Genomic DNA, 20,477 nt, shown 5'->3' on the forward strand with positions numbered 1-20,477 from the left:
TATTTTCTGCTAGTATTATAATATCACCTCATATCTTAAACTGTTAGTGTTACTTGTCCAATTTTAACACCTTCTTCCTCCAAGTCTAATCCTGCTTTACATATGATATGTTCAGCATGCAAATTAAAGAGATAGGGTAATAAAATGCAGCCTTGCCCAACTCTCTTGTCAATTGGAAACCATTCTGTTTCTTCATATTCTGTCCTAACAGCAACCTCTTATTGTGAGTACAGGTTATGCATCAGGATGGGCAAATGTTGCGGCATGCCAATTTCTTTAAGAATGGTCTATACGATCAAATAGAATTGTACAATCCCAGAAACTGCTCACCTAAACGGAATTCTGTTGAAAATCAACCTATCACTTATAAATATTCTTTAAATATTTCTTTAAAACAACAATCAAACTTCTTTAAAACAAACAAACAAACAAAAACAAAAAAGGAAAAATACCAGTAGAATGCAGCAAATTTTCCTGACACACAGAGTACATCCTTCAGATTGCAAAACAAGCCAGGCTACAGAGCCTTTGGGCACCACCTCCCCTTTAAGGCCAGCTGGATGTTTGTAAAAGGACCTTTGTGCAGCTGCAGGGTGGACAAAGAGTGTCTGTGCAGCAATTCCAAGGGAAAGAGTCCAGCAAGCTCCTTCAGAAGGCAAGGGATAGTAAGTTGCCACACAAGCTCCTTTTGATACTAGATGCCTTGTGCTAAAAAAATTCAGCATGAGGAGAACCACGACATTCCCCTGAATTGAAAAAACCTGAAGGCGGTAGTCAGCAAAGATCTGGTCATATTTGCAAAGCTGCTTGCTCTTCTGAATTCAGTGGCACATTTACATAGCTATCCTGGCCAAGAAATAGGCCCTGCTGATTGCAGTGAGGTGTGCTGCTAGGCTGAAGTGTGCAGGAATGAAGCCTAAATTTGTACAATGTTATAGTGTAGTGTGTACCTTGCAATGTATCCTTTCCACAGCAACGCCTCAGAGGCAGGTCCTATACAAGGAACTGAGGTAGAAAAAAAGTTTTGCTCAAGGGAGCACAATGAATCTATGTCAGAGGGGGAACACATACCAACAGCTCTACTGAATCAGACTGGAGGTCACTTAATCCAGGACTTCAGCAACCTGTTTTCAACCACAGCTATCCAGAGCCCTCTGGGAAGCCACGAGGGCAAGTGGGGAAACAGCAGGCCTCCCCAATTGTCTACCACTTCCTCCATTTCCCCAGTTGGCAACTGCTGTCCAATTGCCTCCGAACCCGACGATTCTATTTAGCTATTATATGATGTGAATGTAAGGGGAAGGAGACCTTTATGGTACCTTCATCAGTCACATACTATAGAAAAATCAGAAGCTGGCTTAAAAAGAGTCAGATTCCTAGTCAACAAACACATTGACCACAGTCCTGAATCTGCAAGACCTAAGCAGGGCTGTTGATAACAGGGTGACTTGGAGATGCCCCATCCATAGTCACCATTAAGTCAAAGTTGACTTGACAGTAGTTAATAACTTCATACCACCTAATTTTGCTTTCACTGGTACACAACCTGAGGTAGAGATGCCAAATTTTTATTGAGGTAACACTCGGTTACCTCACTTTCTACATGAAGCTTGGTGCTCATTTCCAGTGGTCCACCTTCATTTACATAGCTGATGGTCAAAGAAGAATTTGGGTTTTTTCGTATGAATGGTCTCTCTGCTATGAATTCCCCCTCCAGTTTAAAACAGGTGCAAAGACCAAGCATCACACTGAGTGCTCACCCATGACCTCCAGTTGCACGTGCATGAAGCTCTCCACTTCGTCACGCAGGGTGCTGTGGGACCGCAGAGGCACAGGTAGGAAGCCGTACACCTCTTTGTTGCACACATACATCTGGACTTCTAAACAAATGGGACAGGAAAGTGGAAAATGAGCACACAAGAGCATGGGGGAGTTGGATAGCTAAAGATCCCTGTCTCTGATGCTTGCCTTTATGCAACATAATGTTTCATCTCTATGTGAATGAATGGCAAATTATTGATCAAAAGTTTCTCCACCACAGCTGGCTACCCACATGATGATCCAATATACTGTTCACAGATTTAGGCATGATGCTGACCAATTCAGTCAACATAACCTGGATTTTTATGGCTGCATACAGTGCACAACTCAGCAGGAAAGAATGGGTGAAGGTCACTTTCCTGACAATCCCAGCTTTCTTTTTTTTTAAAGAAAATGTTTAAATCTTATCTCTGCAAAACTATGCTTGTCATCTTAATTCACAAAAGTGGGAAAGGTGACTGCATCAGATTTTCAGTTGTTATGTTTGGGCTTCAGCCTCACTGCTTTACCCATGACCAAAAAAACTAAAATAAAATATTACAAGTTTCAAAAGGAAAAGAATAACTATGCAGTATCAGCTATGAAAATCTGCTTTGCAAATTAGTGAATTCCACTTGAGCCAAAAGTGGGGAACATCTTTCAGCCTGAGGGCCAAACTCTATTTCAGAGAAGTTCTGAACACACTGCATTCCAGAGATGGGCCGGGCCAAAGGAAAAAGGATGGGCCTCAGAAGGCCATCAATCTTTTAGTTAAAAGCTCCTGTAACTATATTAAGCCTTAAGAAAGGCATCCCATCCTTTTAGAAAGTACCAACAAATGCTGGGAAACCACCCAATGGTATTAGAGGGAAGGGAGTATGGCTAGGGTTGGACCCCTGAAGTCCAGACTGAGCTTCATGGCCTAACGTTCCCCAACCTGTGTTAAACCTCAGGACCAGGGAGGCTAACTGTCAGTCCCTCAGATGCCAATGAGTAGCCATGATATCCAGAGGCTATGCCGGCTACGGAAGATGGAAGCTTCAGTCCAACAACACAAAGAGGGCCACGTACTGCCTGCTCCTGCTTTCAAATCTAAGATCAGAAGAGTAAAAGTGCACAGCTGGCATAGTGCTGCTGTTTACTACATGGGAGCAGCATGGCAGCTGCTTTCCTTCGGCTTTACACAGCACCCACAGGGGACTTAGGGCAGGCAACAGGTGACCAAAATAAGAAGATGCAGAAGATGCCACCAACACGGTCTACAAGGCAGCCCTACAAACCAAAGTTATCACAATTTATGTTTTAGTTGTCCCCATGAATAAGTATCTCTGGGTTGGCTGAAAAAGGAGGCAATTGTTCAGCAGACATACAAGTCAGATTGCTGTCCTTCCTAGTAATAGAAGGCACCAATTCCAACTCACCAGCCTGCCTGCAGGCAAAGGCAAAGACGATGATGTCATCAAATGCCCAAGTGTAATCTGGGTGGGGTGGGTAGAAAACCAGGTTCTGGCTGGCCTCTTTCTGCAGGTTGATGAGGAAAGTGGAGTGCACCATGGGAACAGCGAAGCAACCCTTGCGGTCACGTTTCCTGATAGGGATGTAAGCAGGCGTGCGCTTGTAATAGCCCTAAGGAAGGGAAATTTCAGAGGTGCTTAACTTTGAAGAGAAGCAGGTGGTGAGCCAGAACAAGCACGTTAATGTTATGTATGAACGATAAGCAGAGGCTCACCATACGCAACCCATGAGTTTGCCATGTGGAACACGTGGGGAAAAGAAGGAATATGGCAGTGGGCATCTGATAAAACAGATGAGGAAAATGACGGAGTATAGGTGATAAACAAATAAACCTTACCCTTTTGTCTGTTTTTCCACTCAGTTAAAATTTCTACCATACTGATTTCTCATTAGCTTTTAACAGCTGGTATGCTAATGACTGGTCAGAGAAAAGAAAACCTGCTATAATTCAGGACTCCATTCTGGGCCAGTATACTGACCTAACATTTATCCCCAAGATTTAGATGGAGAGAAGTGGTGGAGTTTTCCGACACAATTGTGTTAGAAAAATGTGATACAACACAGAACTAACAGACAAGGAAGGGCAGCTGCTGCTATTATGGCACCATCACCTTCCCAGCTATTTTACCTAGCCGGTTTGGAGATAAGAAGGATCCTACCATCCTACTGCCACTCACCACCTGAGCTGACAGACATAAATTGGCATCCTGTTAGTTGCATATGCAAGCTTAAGTCCACCTTACGTTTGCATGGTCATTGTGGAATTGAGCATTCTCTTTGTCCCTCTGCAACAACCAAAAACCACTCCCTCCCAGGACTCACCACAGGGGCACTGAAGTCCCCTATCATATGGCCACTGCTGGTGGAGTGCAAAAGGATGGACCAGAGAAGCATCTGACTACATCCACATTACAGATTGATTACACCATCTGATGAGACCACTGAAGGGTCCACCGGATCATGGCAAAAGTTGTCCCAAGTCTGCACCTGGCCATAGGGACATAGCCAAATGCTTCTCTGACCCACCTCTCTCCACTCTCCACCGGCAGTTGAATGGCCGTGAGGGAGCTAATGCAGTGGTGACACATGTGGAACTCTTACTCTATGCTCAATCATGCATGATCTTGGACACAGGCTCTGAGGTGGAACTTCAATCCACATGGCCCATTATCCTAGGTGACTTCAAGATTCAAATGGAGACCATCTTGTTGGATGTGGCCAAGAACTTCATGGCCACCAATGTTGATCAATTGTTAAGTGGACTCACTCAAGTTGCAGAATCTATGCTTGATTTGCTCTTTGGTCCTGGATCTGGGGATGGAGAAGAGAACAGAATTGCCTCCTTCAGCATGAACAGGTCATTTCCTGGTCATATTCTAAACTCTGCATGGGGACTGTAGTCAAATGCCTCTTGAGAGTACTAAAACAGGGAAAGCTGTGCCAGGCCTCAGTCCTGGATTCCTGTCCCCAACACACACAAACCACAGAGGTGTTTAATATTCCACTGGTTGGGGCCTCAACTGTCATGAACCCAAAGAAGTATGTAATGTAGGTAAGCCAGAGAATCTGTTATCTGCATACCTGTGAGGTCATCCCGCACCAAAAGTTTGAATAGGCTGCCCGTGAGTCCAGCATGGGGGCCACCACAGTCTTGTTCTCAGCTATCAAAAGGCCCAAGGTGTCAGGGTTTGTCAGAAGATTATCTGAATCCACAAACTACGGAGGCGTGTGTTGAATCAAGAAAGAAAGGGAGAGAGAGAAAAAAAAAGTATAACGTTTAAATCTACAGCAAATGTTCCAATTTAAATGTTACACATCCTCAAGTTCCAGGATACAACTATCCTAGTTGCAAAGATCAGAAACTGATGGCCACAAGGTTAACTCTTTCCTTGCGGGTTCCCTACATAACAGAGGCATCTCCAAGATCCACTTACTAGAAACACGTGCTTCAGAAAGAATAGATGGGTGTGAAAGGAGAGGAAGAGATTGGCAGCCACGGCATCAGGGACAGAGAGAAAAAATGGAGCAAGGAGAACAACTTAGCCAGCTGTTCTGAGAAGGAAAGGCTTGTGCACCCACACCCACTAACATCATTTGTAGCATACACATCTGTTCTTCTAAGGCAAGCTGTATGCATTGACCACAATTACACTCTTACCTCGGGTTACGAATTTAATCCGTTCCGGCGCCATTTTCGTAACCCGGAAGTCTTCGTAAGCCGAGAAAGCCATAGGCGCTAATGGAGGGAAGCCGCGATTTGGTGCGAAATAGCGCCGAAAAGCACCAAAAGGTTATTCGTAACCCGGAATAACCTTCGTAACCCGGAAATATTTTTTATTTTTTTTTTCTTCGTAACCCGGAAATTTCGTATCCCGGCGCATTCGTATCCCGAGGTAAGAGTGTATATTGGGCAGAATGCCATTGTAGGCAGTAGGGTGGCAGCAGAGGTAAAATGGATGCTCCAGTGACCAGTGGGGGCAGGTAGCATGGCAGTGGAAGCCACTTCTACTTGAAGAGAAAAAATGGCCTACCTGCTCACAAGTGGGCATGGCAGCTTTCCTTCCTGATGGAGGTGGAGGTTTTGCTGCCATCCTTTTGCTGCTGCTACACATTGCTCTAGGGACTGCCTTATGCTAGGATAACAGACTGTTACTATCTGTATGTTAAGCTTCCTGCAGGGTTTTGTTTCATATGCTCGAGTATTTGCTATGTACAAGGGCCACTTTTGACAGTGTGGTAGCTGATCTTGCTAAACTTCTGTCTATTTTGGGTTCTTGGGGAGACTTGGCCAGGCTGAATGATGATAGTGGTGGTAACTAATTTGAATTTAAATGCTGTTCTCCTGTGAAGTTTATATTGTTTCTAGACTTTAGTGATCATAGAATCATAGAGTTGGGAGACCACAACGCCATCCAGTCCAACCCCCTGCCATGCAGGAAATCCAAATTAAAGCATCCCCAACAGATGGCCATCCAGCCTCTGCTTAAAGATCTCCAAGGAAGGAGACTCCACCACACTCCGAGGGAGTCTGTTCCACCATCAAACAACCCTTACTGTCAGGAAGTTCCTCCTAATGTTGAGGTGGAATCTCTTTTCCTGTAGCTTGCATCCATTGTTCCGGGTCCTGTTCTCTGAACAGCAGAAAACAAGCTAGCTCCCTCCTCAATTTGACATCCCTTCAAATATTTAAACAGGGCTATCATATCACCTCTTAATTTTCTTTTCTCCAGGCTAAACATCCCCAGCTCCCTAAGTCGTTCCTTATAGGGCATGGTTTCCAGACCCTTCACCATTTTAGTCGCCCTCCTTTGGACACACTCTGGTTTCTCAATTTCCTTTTTGAATTGTGGTGCCCAGAACTGGACACAATATTCCAGGTGGGGCCTGACCAAAGCAGAATACAGTGGCACTATTACTTCTCTTGATCTAGACACTATACTTTTATTGATGCAGCCTAAAATTCCATTGGCCTTTTTAGCTGCTGCATTGCACTGTTGACTCATGTTCAACTTGTGGTCAACTTGGACTTCTAGATCCCTTTCACATGTAGTCTCATTCAGCCAGGCATCCCCCATCCTATGTCTGTGCATTTTATTTTTCTGCCCTAAGTGCAGTACCTTACATTTCTCCGTGTTGAATTTCATTTTGTTAGCTTTGGCCCAGCTTTCAAGTCTATTCTGGTCATTTTGAATTTTGATCCTATCCTCAGGGGTATTAGCTATACCTCCTAATTTGGTGTCATCTGCAAATTTGATAAGTATGCTCCCAATTCTGTCATCCAGGTCACTGATAAAGATGTTGAATAGCACTGGCCCCAGGACAGAATCCTGTGGGACCCCACTGGTCACTTCTCTCCAGGATGAAAAGGTGCCATTGTTGAGCACCCTTTGGTGGCAGGACTTACTTCACAGGATTATTATCAGGTAAAGTGGAGAGGAGGAGATATAGTCTAGGTACATCGCTTTAGCTCAGTGGACACAATGCAGGCTGCAAGTAGGACAAATAAATGAATATAAATAATGCACAGCTTATCACTTCCCATATTGCAATAGGTAAGATTCATTTTCACCTGCACTGCACACTTCTTCATTTTGGGTTGTCTATCATTTTTCTTAAAAAACTAAAAAAGAAAACCATCCACTGAAATAAATTCTTTCTTTTAAAAATAGTGCAGGCCAGGCTATTGGAGGAGAAGGGGATTATTAAACAAAGAAGACCAAGAAAGGAGAGCCTTCAGAAAATGTTATACAAGGAAAAGGCCTTTAAGGAGTGACTGAGGAGAGAACAAGGGATTCTCTGTGCATAAGCATGACTCTAGTGAAACAGCAGAAGGCAAAAGCATGTTTTCCTACACCTGCTGAACCTTGGAGGAAAACTGATGAAAGAAAGAAATCATTTCAGGGCTATATTCTGCAACTGGAGCCTTGAGCAACTTCCAAAACATGCCCCCGCCTCCCATAGTATTATTGCAGGTTATAGTCGAAGAGCCATGGATATTGCTAAGATTAAAATGAACCTGACAATTAACAGGTGCTGTCATTTTTTATGATCAAGGAGAAAAGGCACAATGATCTGCTGTCTAGCCAGCTGTAATATGGATAATACACAAATCATACCCCTGCAAGTATTTCTGGGCTGCAGGCCAGCAGCTAATTCTATAACGGAAGTACAATGCGGGACAAGCCGAGAGGCTGAACTCTCAGCAAGTGCAGCTGCTCCAACTGGGCTCCCACTTTGCCCTGACATCCCACCACAGCTGTTCCTGCTTGGGAAACTGAAACACAAGGGAGCTAACCAAAATACTTCAGCTGTATTCAAAGGAAGGCTAGTTACAGTGACAGTGAAACATTAGAAGGAGCCAAGTTTAGGGATGATAAGGTACCAGGAAAAATAACCATCTCCATCTACACTGGCCCAAGATACATAATTCTTACAGGCTAGAATTAAATACAATGCATGCATGTGTTTAACTTTACACCTGATATTTCCCCTTTTTTTGCTAGTTTGACAGTACTTCAATAAATAGACTATTCGCATAAAGATGGTGATGGGAAAGAAAAGCGGTATGTGGGTGGGGAAAGAACAACATGGCAGGAGACCATGAGAAAAGGGACAATATTATTTTTATTACCGTAGTTTCATTCTGGTTTTATTCAGTTGAATCACCTGACCTATTTCAATATTTCTTTTGTCTATTTCACTAGAGACACCTGGAGCTGCCACAGTCAAAGTCACAAGTGGTCTGAACATCCACCCAGTAACATCTGGACGTTACAAGGGATAAGTTCTATTTCACATTAGGTGGAAAGGGTAAGTATAATACTGTATAGCAGGGCTGGGGAACATGTGACCCTCCAAATGTCATTGGACAGCAAACCCTGATCAGCCCGAAGCAGCACAGTCAATATGGTGAATGGTCATGGAGATACAATTCAACATTGCCTGGAAGGTCACACTTCAACATCTGGAAGGCCATACATTCCCCAGCCTTGCAATCCACTACCCCTAGAAAAGTCAGGTAACTTTCTTGTGACAAAGTGGCTTTAGAAGCTGACTAATTGGGGGGGGGGGTGAAGTGCAGCTTGACAGATTGATGTTAAGCAATGGACAACACAGGAGAGAAACTCAGCCCAGATGTATTCAGTGGCCTCCTGGTGAGAGAGGGATTTTAAAAAGCAGAGTTCAGTTTTGATAGTTGCTCTGGTTGGTAGTTCTAATGTGTAAGTTGGAATAGCTGAAGAGCTGACACAGAGATACGTGTCTAGATTAAGGGAATGGGATACAAAGCATATGGAAAATGCCTTAAGAAGAGGTTTAAGATGAATACAACCATACTGAGGATGAAGTTAACATACATAAGATATTTTATTTTTACATATTTCTCAATAAAGTTTATTGTTTGTTTTATAGTGGTTGACTCTAAATTGATTGTTAGGAACAGGAAACGAGAACAGGCTATGTAAAACATTGAAACATGGGACCCTAGGAATAGTGTTAAAAGGGTGATAGTAGGACACTAAGGATAGTGTGAAAAGGGTGAAAGTAAGGCAGTGTTAGTGATGGGGTGTCTTTGGAGGCTGGAAGGTGGCATCAACTTAAATTTTAAAGGAGGTCGTATCACACTTCTGCTTCCCCTTCCCCAAGCTCTTATGTCTACCACAAAATGTAAAAGTATCCAACTAGCACTAGTCTCTTGAGCCTCCATCATCAAGCTATGGCTGAGCAGGTAAGCATCATGGGATGCATTTCCATGGCATACAAACTACAGGGCTGCAACAAAGCATATTGGAAATGCCTTAAGAGGAGGTGTAAGATCGATGGCAATCCAACCTTAAGATACTAGTCCCTTCCACCAGGCTTCCCTTACAAATTTTTTGCTCACCAGGATGTAGTCAGCCCAGATGTCCCGTGCCGACTGCAAAGCCGCCTGACGAAGCTTCATGACATGCTCGTAACGGGAATTGGACCAGTGCTTGGGGCCTTCCTCATCTGGATAAGACCTGGCATGGATAAAGAGGCTCAGTTCTGAAGCCTTCAAAAGGAAGACCCCTCATTTCCATCTGCCCACTCTCAACAGATAAAAAAACTTGCCATGTAACCAGAACAACAACGCTAAGTGTCCAAAGCAAAGTCTGCTTTTAGCTCCTTCAGAGAACTGAAAAGGACTTGTTTTCTGCCAAGTACTAGTATGGTTCTGGTTTTGGCAGATAGATCACTGGAAATTAACAGGATTTCTGCTCTGTAATATTCAGTTATCTAAAGGTTCAGAAAGCAGCTAAAGAACAATACCCAAGCCAACATTTTGAGTGAAGTGGCTGTGGATCAATTTCACAGGCCTTGCCTGGTTTATTCCATGTCATGGCCCCAAGCTGGAAGTTTGGCGGCATGGGGCAATCATTTCTATCTGGGGCAACCACTTATACCAAAGGTGGGGAACATGGGGTCCTTTAGGTGTTGTTGGCCTGCAGCAGTCACCAGTCCTAGCCAGCATGGTGAGGGATGATGGGACCTGACAAGCAATAACAATTGGAAGGTGACAACTTGTGCAGTCCTTCCTTGAGCAATATTTTTAGCAGCCAGAGGATGAGCTTTTCTCATCCTGAGCAGACTCTTGTTCTTCCTTCATAAATATAAAGAACTGCATAAATTAAGCAAAGCAAACATAATTTGAATAATGTATAAAATGTTAAAAACAATCAGATTTTAGGGAGAAAATACTTTTTTTTTAAAAAAAATCATCATCATTCTCACAAAGCAATCCAACCTAAGTCAAACCAATTATCCTGTAAAACCAAGTCAAGAAAAGCCACAATTATGACTAGCCCTAAAACAATAGTGTTAAATCTTCCCACTTTTGTTGTTATTGTTGTTATTATTAACTGCCTTCGAGTTGATCCCAACTCATGGCGATCCTGTGGAGGAGACATCTCCAAGCACCACTGTCCTCCACTGCTCTGCTTAGGTCTTGTAGATTCAGAACTATGACCTCCCTAATTGAATTTAGCCATCTGGCATGCAATCTTCCTCTCTTTCTACATCCCTCCACATTTCCTAGCATCATTGTATTTTCTAGTGAGTCTTGCCTTCTCATAATGTGGCCAAAGTATGATAGCCTCAGTTTGATCATTTTGGTTTCCAGGAAGATTTCAGGCCTGATCTGTTCAAGAGCCCATTTGTTTGTCTTTTTGGCTATCTACAGTATCTTCAGCATTCTTCTCCAGCACCACATCTCAAATGAGCTGATTTTCTTCTTATCTGCTTTTTTCTGTATCCAGCTCTTGCATCTATACATGGTGATGAAAAAGACAATGGCTTGGACAATTCTAACTTTAGTGCTCTGCTGTAGATCTTTACTCTTTGGGATCTTTTCTAATTCTTTCATAAATGCCCTTCCCATTCCTAGTCTTCTTCTGATTTCTTGACTGCAGTCTCCTTCCTGATCGATGTTTGACCCAAGGTATGGGAATTCTTTTACTATTTAAATTTCCTCATTGTCTAGGTTGAATTTATGTAGATCCTCTATGGTTATTATTTTTGTTTTCTTTGTTCAGCATCACCTTACACTTTCTTCTTTTACCTTCCTTAATAACTGTTCCAAATTCATGATGTTTTCCCTGGTAGTATGGTATCATCCGTGTATTGTTGATATTCCTTCCTATCTTTACTCCTCCTTCTTCTAAGTCTAAACCTATTCTTCTTATGATATTTTCTGCATACAAGTTGAACAAATAGGGTGATAATATACAGCTTTGTCTGACCCCCTTGCCAATTTGGGAACCATTCTGTTTCTCCATAGTCTGTTCTAAGATTTCGTCAGGACTGTCAGGTGTGGTGGCACTCCCATGTCTTTAAGAGCATAGCTTTTCACGATCTGAGCACTTACTCTGCATCAGGAAGTAACTGATACACACATCAGCTACCCTAAGTGATCTTTGCCTGTCCTGAAACAACTTCACTGGCAGTTCTTTTCTAGGCACAATTCAAAGTGCTCATTTTTTAACCTGTGCCCTGATACAAGCCAGTGCAAGCTTTTAAGATCTACAAGGGAGGGCCCTCCACTTGTCCCACTACTTTCACAGGCACATTTGAGAAGGACACAGGAAAGAACTTTCTCTGAGGCTGGTCCAGGCTGCGGAGCAACCTTTCATGGGAAGTCCAGTTGGCCTTCTCTCTTTCCATCAGCAGATAAAGATCATTTTATTTGGGCAGGACTTTTGAGTTTAAGTTCTATAGCAGTGGTATGTGTGAAGTGTATGCTGTATTTTATTTTATTTTATCTTTCATTAACAATTATGTTTTAATTGTGTTTCAACTGTTTTAATCATGGGTTTTAGTATGTTATTTAGGGGTACATCTACATTGTAGAAATAATGCAGTCTGACACCACTTTACGTGCTGAAGCTCCATCTTAGAGAATCATGGGATTTGTAGCTTTACAAGGTCTTTAGACTTCTCTACCAAAGAGTGCTTGTGCCTCACAAAACTACAAATCCAAGTATTCTGTAGGGTGGAGCCATGCAGTTAAAGTGGTGTCAAATTGTATTATTCTTGCAGTGTAGATGCACCCTAATTCTTTCTTAACATTTGTAAATTAAGATTGTAATTTAATCTTTTTTAAACCTCTAGAAGCTGCCTTGGATCCCATCCCAGGGGAAAAGCAGACTATAAATAAATAAATAAGTTTTACCTAATACCTATCCTTCAAATATATAACCAAAATATACGGTGGGAATGAAAATTCTGGAACAGGTCAACCTTTGTGTTGTCACTTATTCCTTAGGCTTTATCTTCAGATCTAGCTTCAAGGCCCCAAACCATCCTGTACTTAAAGGTATGCTACACTTCCCTCCCTGGATCCCCAGAGTATTTCCTTGGCTCACCAGGGTTTGTCCATGGGCCTCCACTCCACAGAGTGATACATGCTCTGAACATTTGTTAGCCATTCCCGAAGCACAGCTGTCGTGTTGTCCACGTTGTGATCAGTTGCCACCCTATAGAAACAAAGGACATGGAACAAATGGTTCCTAAGCAGGTGGGAATCTCATTCTGTACCTCCCATCACTCCTGTTTCAGGCTTGTCAACAGTTTCTCACACCGAGATCGTAAAAAAAAAACATGCTACTAGTGCTCTACAGTTGCAGTGGTGTCTTATAAGGCCATGTTACAGTAGTGCTTTTAATATTATTAGGTCTCTGTTCTCTCTCTGTTCTCTCTCTCTCTCTCTCTCTCTCTCTCTCTCACACACACACACACACACACACACACATATATATATACTAATCTCTCTCTACATATAAATGTATTAGCCAGTGCGGCACACAGCCAGTTCAGTGAGAAAATATAAATACATTTGTCATTTTAAAAAGTCTGCCATCTGGTAGTTCAGTGCTTGTGCTAAAGCAGCCTTCCCTAACCCAGTGCCTTCCAAGCAAAGTGAACTACAAAACACACCACCGCCAGCCACATCTCCCCAATGGTGACTATGGATGAAGAAACCTGTAGCCCTAGATACCAGGAAGGCACCAGGTTGGATAAGGCAAACTGAGTTAATAGGCATCTATAATTAGAAGCCAAACAACATCTGAGGGTAAATGTCTAAGTTTTAAAAAAATGTGTTTTTAGAATACATGGGTGGCAAAATTTTACTCTTTCCTTGCAGAGTTCCATGCCAAGGAAAATCCAGCTCCACAAGTTGGCATTTTTCTGACGGATGCAACCTTGTGATGGTTAAGCTCTGATACATTCAAGGCTGTGTGCCATCTTTAGAGAAATGTCAGGTACACTTCTGAACATGTGAGAAAAATACAGACAGCAGGTCCTTAGTATTCACTGAGGAGTAGTTCCAAGGCCTCCTTGGGATACCAAAATCCATGAATGCTCAAGTCTCATTATACACAATGGCATCATGAAATGGTGTTCCTTACATAGAATGGCAAAATCAAGGTGAAAGCTTTTGACTTCACAAAATCAAGATTGGTTTTTTTGGAGATATATATATATATTTAATATTTTCAAGCTGTGGATGGTTGAATCCATGGATGCAGAATCCATGGGTACAGAGAGCCGACTGTATACCTATCATCATGAATAGCAAGTTTGGGGAGAAGAATAGTTACTCCCAATAAATTAATCTGTAATAAAAGGTGCAATCTGGATTTACATCCTAATGCTAAACACTGAACCTAGAAAACAGAGAGAATGAGGAGCATATGCATCTGTTCACCCAGATCTCCACACTGCAAATAGGACTGTCAGACTGAAATGTCAAGAACACATTCTGCTGTGGACTTGGGATATCTGTTCCTAGATCCGAAAAAGGATTACTATGTGGGCTTTAAAGAAAAACCTGGACACTTGAAACACAAGCCATCCATTATATTCAGTGGGATTGCGAGTTCCACCACATGACAACTGCTTTCACTGTGTAGCCAAAAACATATGCAGCTTCCCCAAAATAGATAAGAGGCCCACAGAAGCAACATGGCTCTAGCTACATAATTACTTCCCCAAAAGTGGAGCATGTGCATAGCTGCGGTTGGATACCTTTCCATACTGCAAATAGGACTTCCTTTGTTGCTGTGTGCCTTCAAGTCAGTTCCAACTTATGACAACCCTAAGATGAACCTATTATGCTGTTTGTTGTGGTACCAGAGGTCGCTGTCAGAGGCTACATGGTTCACAAAACTACAGTTCCCAGAACTCCACAGCACTGAGTCATGGCAATTCAAGTGGTGTCAAATTGGATTACTTCTGCAGCATCGGACCACCGGATTGGGATCCCAAGTGAGAGAAAATGTATGAGCAAACTAGGGGACTTATGGTTAGGTCAAAGGAAGGGACATGAGGATGTAGTAACCTGTTGGCAAGAGAGTCCATGGCTCACTGGGGGACACAAATGAGAAAGCAAGCCAAAGACAACAAGTGCAACTGGTTTGTGTCAACACCCTGCAGGAGCAAGAGGAGCTGGAACATGGACTTTGCCACCCTGGTCCCAAACCCAGGGACTGTTGAATCCAAAGATATAGCCGTGTCAGTCTGTGGAATCAGTATATAGAGAGGCCCTGTAGCACCTTTGAGACAAACTGGGAGAAAGAAATTAGCAGCAGGAGCTTTCCTAGACTTCAGCCTGCTTCCTCTGATGCATTTAGGGACTGCTGGCAAGGGATGTTCTGTGTGTCCTAAAACCACCAGGATCGGCTATGACCGAAGGAAAATGGATGTCATTAGAACATTTCCTGCCAGGATTGGAAGAGGACCAAGTCTAGGCCTGACTGGAAGAAGGCGGCCTCCTGGGCTGCCTTCTGATGCGGTGGAGCACACGACGCGTGACACACTAAAGCACCATCAAACTGCATTATGTCCACAGTGCAGATTAGGCCTTCCTCAGAGGCCAAGGTCCAAAAAAACACCACTCTGCAGAAATAACCCAGTTTGAGACCACTTTAACTGCCCTGCCTCAATGCTGTGGGATATTGGGATTTGCAGTTTGACCCCAGGGCTCTCTGTCAGAGGAGGCTAAACACCTCACAAAACTACAAATCCCAGAATTCCCTAGCACTGGGCATCTGGAGAGCCAAAGGTGGGCATCCCAGCCTTGGATCAGGGATATCACTCTCAGGCTGGAGAAAGAAGGCACTTTTGACACCGCTTTGACTGCCAAGGCTTCCATGGTATGGAATATCCTGGGATCTGTAGCTCCGTGGGAGACTCCTCTGTCAGCACAGAGGCCTCTGGCACCAGAACCAACTACAGATCCCAAGGTTCCATATGGCAACAGAGGCATGGCAGTTTAAAAGTGGTGCCAACCAGTGTAGCTGCATCCTGAAGGGAAATGGTGAAAGCGAACTACAAATCCCAGGGTTCCACAGCACAGGGCGACATGGAGGGCGACGAAAACAGCGAAAGGTCTGGAAACCATGAGTCCCTACGAGGAACAACTCAGGGAGCTGGGGATGTTTAGCCTGGAGAAGAGAAGGTTAAGAGGTGATATGATAGCCCTGTTTAAATATTTGAAGGGATGTCATCTTGAGGAGGGAGCAAGCTTGTTTTCTGCTGCTCCAGAGAACAGAACCCGGAACAATGGATGCAAGCTACAGCAAAAGAGATTCCACTTAAACATTAGGAGGACCTTCCTGAGAGTAAGGGCTGTTGGACGGTGGACTATGCTGCTTTGGAGTCTCCTTCCCTGGAGGTCTTTAGGCAGAGGCTGGATGGCCATCTATCAATGGGGATGCTCTGACTGAGAGTTCCTGCATGGCAGAAGAGGGTTGGAGTGGAGGAGGAGGCGCACCCGCTCCCTCCTTCGCTCACCAGAGGGCGATGCGGTCCTTGGGGTGCCTCAGCCTCTCCAGGCAGCCCAGCGCCGCCGGCAGGGAGTGAGCCGCATTGCGGGCCAGCAGCGCCAGCAGCACCCGGGGAGGCCTGGCGGGAGACTCCGGCATCCAGCGCTCCTCCGGGAAGTAGGCGGCCACCGCCACCAGCAACAGCAGCAGACCCAGGCTCCACCGGCGCCCCATGGCCCCACTGCCGGCCTTTCTGGCCCTCCGACACAAAACCCTGCCTTAAAGGGGATGCGAGGCCACGCCCTCCGGCGGGAAAGAAGAGGGGAACCTTGTCGCTTGGGCTGGCCGCCGCTTCCACGCCCCTTCCCTTTAAGGGAGAGTGGGGGGGTTTGTTCGCCGACAGAAATTAGAGAGCCAGTCGGCCGTGCTGGGCTTCGCTGACGTTTGCGCGTATGAGGCTTTTTTCCCCCACGCGGCCGCCGTAGTTATTTATTTAAACAGAATTCCGTTATCCCTCCCTTCCCGGCTGAGAGATTATTGCTCTTTAATGTTTAAAGCACTCGCTCCCTTGTAGTTATTATTATTATTCAAATAATTATCACACAATTATATACTGAAAACATTAATTAATTACTCAATCCATTAAATTTAAAATAGGTAATCAAGTATTAAAATTTAATTTTAATGTAAATTAATTAATTACCTTTAAATTCATTAAATCTAAATAACTTTAATAATTAATTAGTTATTTTAATTAAATAAATTTAAATGAATTCATAAAATTTAAAATAATTAAATTTAAAATAATTAATGTTAAATTTAAATTAATTACTTTAAATTTAAATTAAATAATTGAATTGAATTACTTTAAATTTAAATTAATTACATTTAATTCAATGTAAATTGATTGACATTAATTAATTAACGTTAATTCCTGTAACTTCATTTCAGAATTACAAACCAACTTCATTATTATTATTATTATTATTATTATGGAAATATACTTTTTAGCCGTACATTAAACAGTACTTGCTGAAGGAACCTATATGGGAAGAGAGGATAAACAACAAAAGTCCAAAACACACTGCAGAAATAATCCAGTTTGAGACTGCTTTAACTGCCCTGGCTCAATGCTAGGGAATCCTGGGAACTGTAGTTTTGTGGGACATTTAGCCATCTCTGTCAGAGACCACTGGTGCCACAACAAACTACACTTCCCAGGATTCCCTCTCATTGAGCCAGGGCAGCTAGAGCAGTGTCAAACTGGATTAATTCTGTATTGTGGATGCAGCTGCAGTTTGACAGGGCTTTTAACTGTTGTGGACTGCTTTAACTACCTTCGCTCGATGCTATGGAATTCTGGGATTTGTAGTTTGCTGTGGCACCAGAGTCTGATAAAGGCAGCTAAATATCTCACAAAATTACAAACCCCATGATTCCATAACATTGAGCCATGGCAGTTAAAGCGGTGTCAAACTGCATTAGTGCTGCAATACAGAGGCAGCCTTAGTCTGACAGTTCATCTGGATTGGAAAAATAATGCGGATTCACACTACTTTAACTGCCATGGCTCTGTGCTGTGGGATTCAAGGAACTGTAGTTTTGTGGACATTTGGCATTCTCTGACAGAGAGCTCTGGTGCCACAGCAGACTAGAAATCCCGGTATTCCATAGCACTGAGACATGGGGTGAAAGTGATGTCAAACTGGATTATTAGTACCGACGAAGCCTGAGAAGAAATGGCAAACCTCTGAATAGTAAGAAAATCTCATGATAGGGTTTCCATAAGACAGAGAAAACTTGAAGGCACAGACAAGAACAGCAGCAACCACACATAAGGTCATTTTAACACATCTGTCAGCACTCATTACAATTGAAAGCTTGGCCTGTAGTTTTGGAATCTGCAGCAATATCCTCCAGGCTGGAAAATCTGTAGGCAGATGTTGACAGCTTTGCAAAAGTGGCTGAGAGGGGTACAAAATGAATCATTTGCAGCTGAAGCTCTCTTTAGAAGCTGGACTTGGGTGTGTGTGTTTAGATCAGCTGGATTTCCCCTTTGTTATACTTTAGGGTTTTCACCATCATCCCTCTCTGGACTCTCTGCATCTGACTTGTCTGGTTTTGTCAATCACCCCGTTAATTTCTTGGAAATATTTGGTGGCAGAAAAATGCAGCTGGAACTCATCATTCAGTGTCCCAATGTAAACCCTATACAGGCAAGTACACAACAACTACTACTACAATCTGCATGTAGCATTATGGAGGAAATGGAATCACAGTCAATCCTATTAAAACATCTGGGGTTGCATCAGAAAAAGACTGTGATCCAAACACTCCACGGCCTGCAATACAGACCATGTCCATGGATATTTTCCCTTTCCCTTCCTGAGAGGACCATAAGGACATAACAATTGCCTTGCCAGAATAAATAAAAAGCCTATTATGTGTGATTTAATTCAGCCTTCTTTCCTTTGCAGTCCTCATCCAGATGTGCTTAAAAGCTCACAAGTGCTAACAGATGTGGCCTGCTGTTGTTAGCTCTGAAATGGAGAGTAATTTGCATTGAAGTGGTGTCAAACTGGATTATTCCTGTAGTGCGAATGCAACCGCAGTCTTCCTCTTTTCCTACTGCCTTCTACTTTGCCAAGTATTATAAACCTTTTCTAGTGAGTCATGCCTTCTCGTGATATGGCTGAAATACAACAGTCTCAGTTTAGTCATTTTGCCTTCTAGGGAGAGTTCAGGCTTGATTTACTCTGGGGGCCTTTCATTTGTATTTTAGCAGTCTGTGGTGTCCATATAACTTGGCACAACATTTCAAATGAGTTGATTTTTCTCACCAGATTTCACAACCTTACGTACTAGTGGGAAAACAGCAAAGACTTGGAGCACTTACTAAAGAAAGTCAAGGAAGAAAGTGCAAAGGCAGGTTTACAGCTGAGCATTAAGAAAACAAAAATAATGACCATGGATGATTTACATGACTTTAAAGCAGATGAAGAAGACATTGAAATAGTTCACGGTTTTCCATTCCTTGGCTCAGTTGTTAATCAGAATGGAGGCTGCAGTCAAGAAATCAGAAAAAGACTTGGAAGAGCAGCTATGAAGGAACTAGACAAGATCCTCAAAGATATATCATTGAATACTAAAGTTAGGATTGGCCATGCCACCATGTTCTTATTTCTCCGAACAGTGAAAGGCGTATGAAAAACTAATCGCAGATACATGTCAATTGTAACATTACCCCCAGCTGCCTGACTTAAATCGGAAACAGTGCAGTGCTTACTGTAATGTGATCAAGATCATCAAAGCAGAAGGAAGTGGGGAGCAAAGCCATTTCCGTGCTCCTGATCATCCCTCTGCAAATCACTTTTCCTGTTTAAAAAAGTTCCATCGGGAATATTATTAGACGTGGCTCCTCTTCTGTATACAGCATCATTGACTCTGGCTCCAGGCATCTAACAGGCCACTGCCTGATGGTTCTGCATGCTGCACTTGCCAAGATGTCTCTGGAACTATTGGAGCTGTATTCTGTTTTCCAGCTTCTCTTGTCCAAAAGAACAAGCACCTTCTATTTTTACATCAATACAAGGATGTTGCAGGGTAAACGAAAATAGTAAGCAGTGGGAAAAGAATATTTAGCAGTTAGATGTTGGTGTGTGTTTCCGTATTTTAGTCAGGGTGGCCAGATGTCCTCACTGCAAAGGAAAACAAGGCTCTGTAAAAATGTAGGGCATTTCCAAATAAAAGCTCTCCTATTGGAGAAGCGGGATAGAAATAAATTATTATTTTTATTATTATTATTATTATTGCTAAAAACACTAATATAAGTATATATTCATGCTTCTTAATTGTGCGCAAAAATGGAGGGCATTTGGAAATTCCTCCTGGGCAAATTAAGATGTACAACACATCCAGGAAAAGTAGGATGTCTGGTCATTCTGGTTTTAGTGGGAGAAAAAAAGACAAATACTCACCAATGTGCCTCTATTTCCACCAGAAAGAATGAGCCCATGAGATTAGGAACAGCTCCTCCATCAAAGAGAAACCTTTGGTTCTGCAGTGATGCCTACTTTATACACCCATGAAGTCCTGACTGCATTCACACTTGGCCTGATAGCTATTTCATTTTATTATTATTATTATTATTATTATTGCCGAACAAAATTTGTTGAGACTATTTCCACAAACAGCACATAACAGAACAAACCTTGATGTTCCAGTTTCTAGATGGCACACTACCTATCGGCTTATTTAATAAAGTTTTTTCCTGACCTGGCAGGGACAGTCCCGATTAATCCTTTGTCATTCCACTTTCTCATCTGCTCTTAAAATGTCCCAGCTTCTCTCTCTTCATCCCACTTTCCCTCTTTTGTCTTC

At 42.9% G+C, this 20,477-nt stretch overlaps 1 protein-coding gene across 1 annotated transcript in view; it reads right to left on the reverse strand.

Moving 5' to 3' along the window:
* The window catches only part of LOC149322789 (procollagen galactosyltransferase 1-like), a 30,243-nt gene extending 13,873 nt beyond the window's left edge, over window positions 1-16,370 (reverse strand). Inside the window, exons 1-6 of the mRNA XM_089483048.1 lie at window positions 16,126-16,370; window positions 12,696-12,806; window positions 9,698-9,815; window positions 4,897-5,031; window positions 3,222-3,426; window positions 1,761-1,880 (exon numbers count right to left, since the gene is read on the reverse strand). Coding sequence (XP_089339174.1) covers window positions 1,761-1,880; window positions 3,222-3,426; window positions 4,897-5,031; window positions 9,698-9,815; window positions 12,696-12,806; window positions 16,126-16,331 — 895 coding nt within the window. The 5' untranslated portion in view covers window positions 16,332-16,370. The remainder of the gene's footprint in view (window positions 1-1,760; window positions 1,881-3,221; window positions 3,427-4,896; window positions 5,032-9,697; window positions 9,816-12,695; window positions 12,807-16,125) is intronic.
* Between the last annotated feature and the right edge of the window lie 4,107 nt (window positions 16,371-20,477).

The sequence above is a fragment of the Sceloporus occidentalis genome, unplaced genomic scaffold, assembly GCF_023333645.1.
Source record: "Sceloporus occidentalis isolate IW3139 unplaced genomic scaffold, rSceOcc1.0.p SCAF_1, whole genome shotgun sequence".
Lineage (NCBI taxonomy): Eukaryota > Metazoa > Chordata > Lepidosauria > Squamata > Phrynosomatidae > Sceloporus > Sceloporus occidentalis.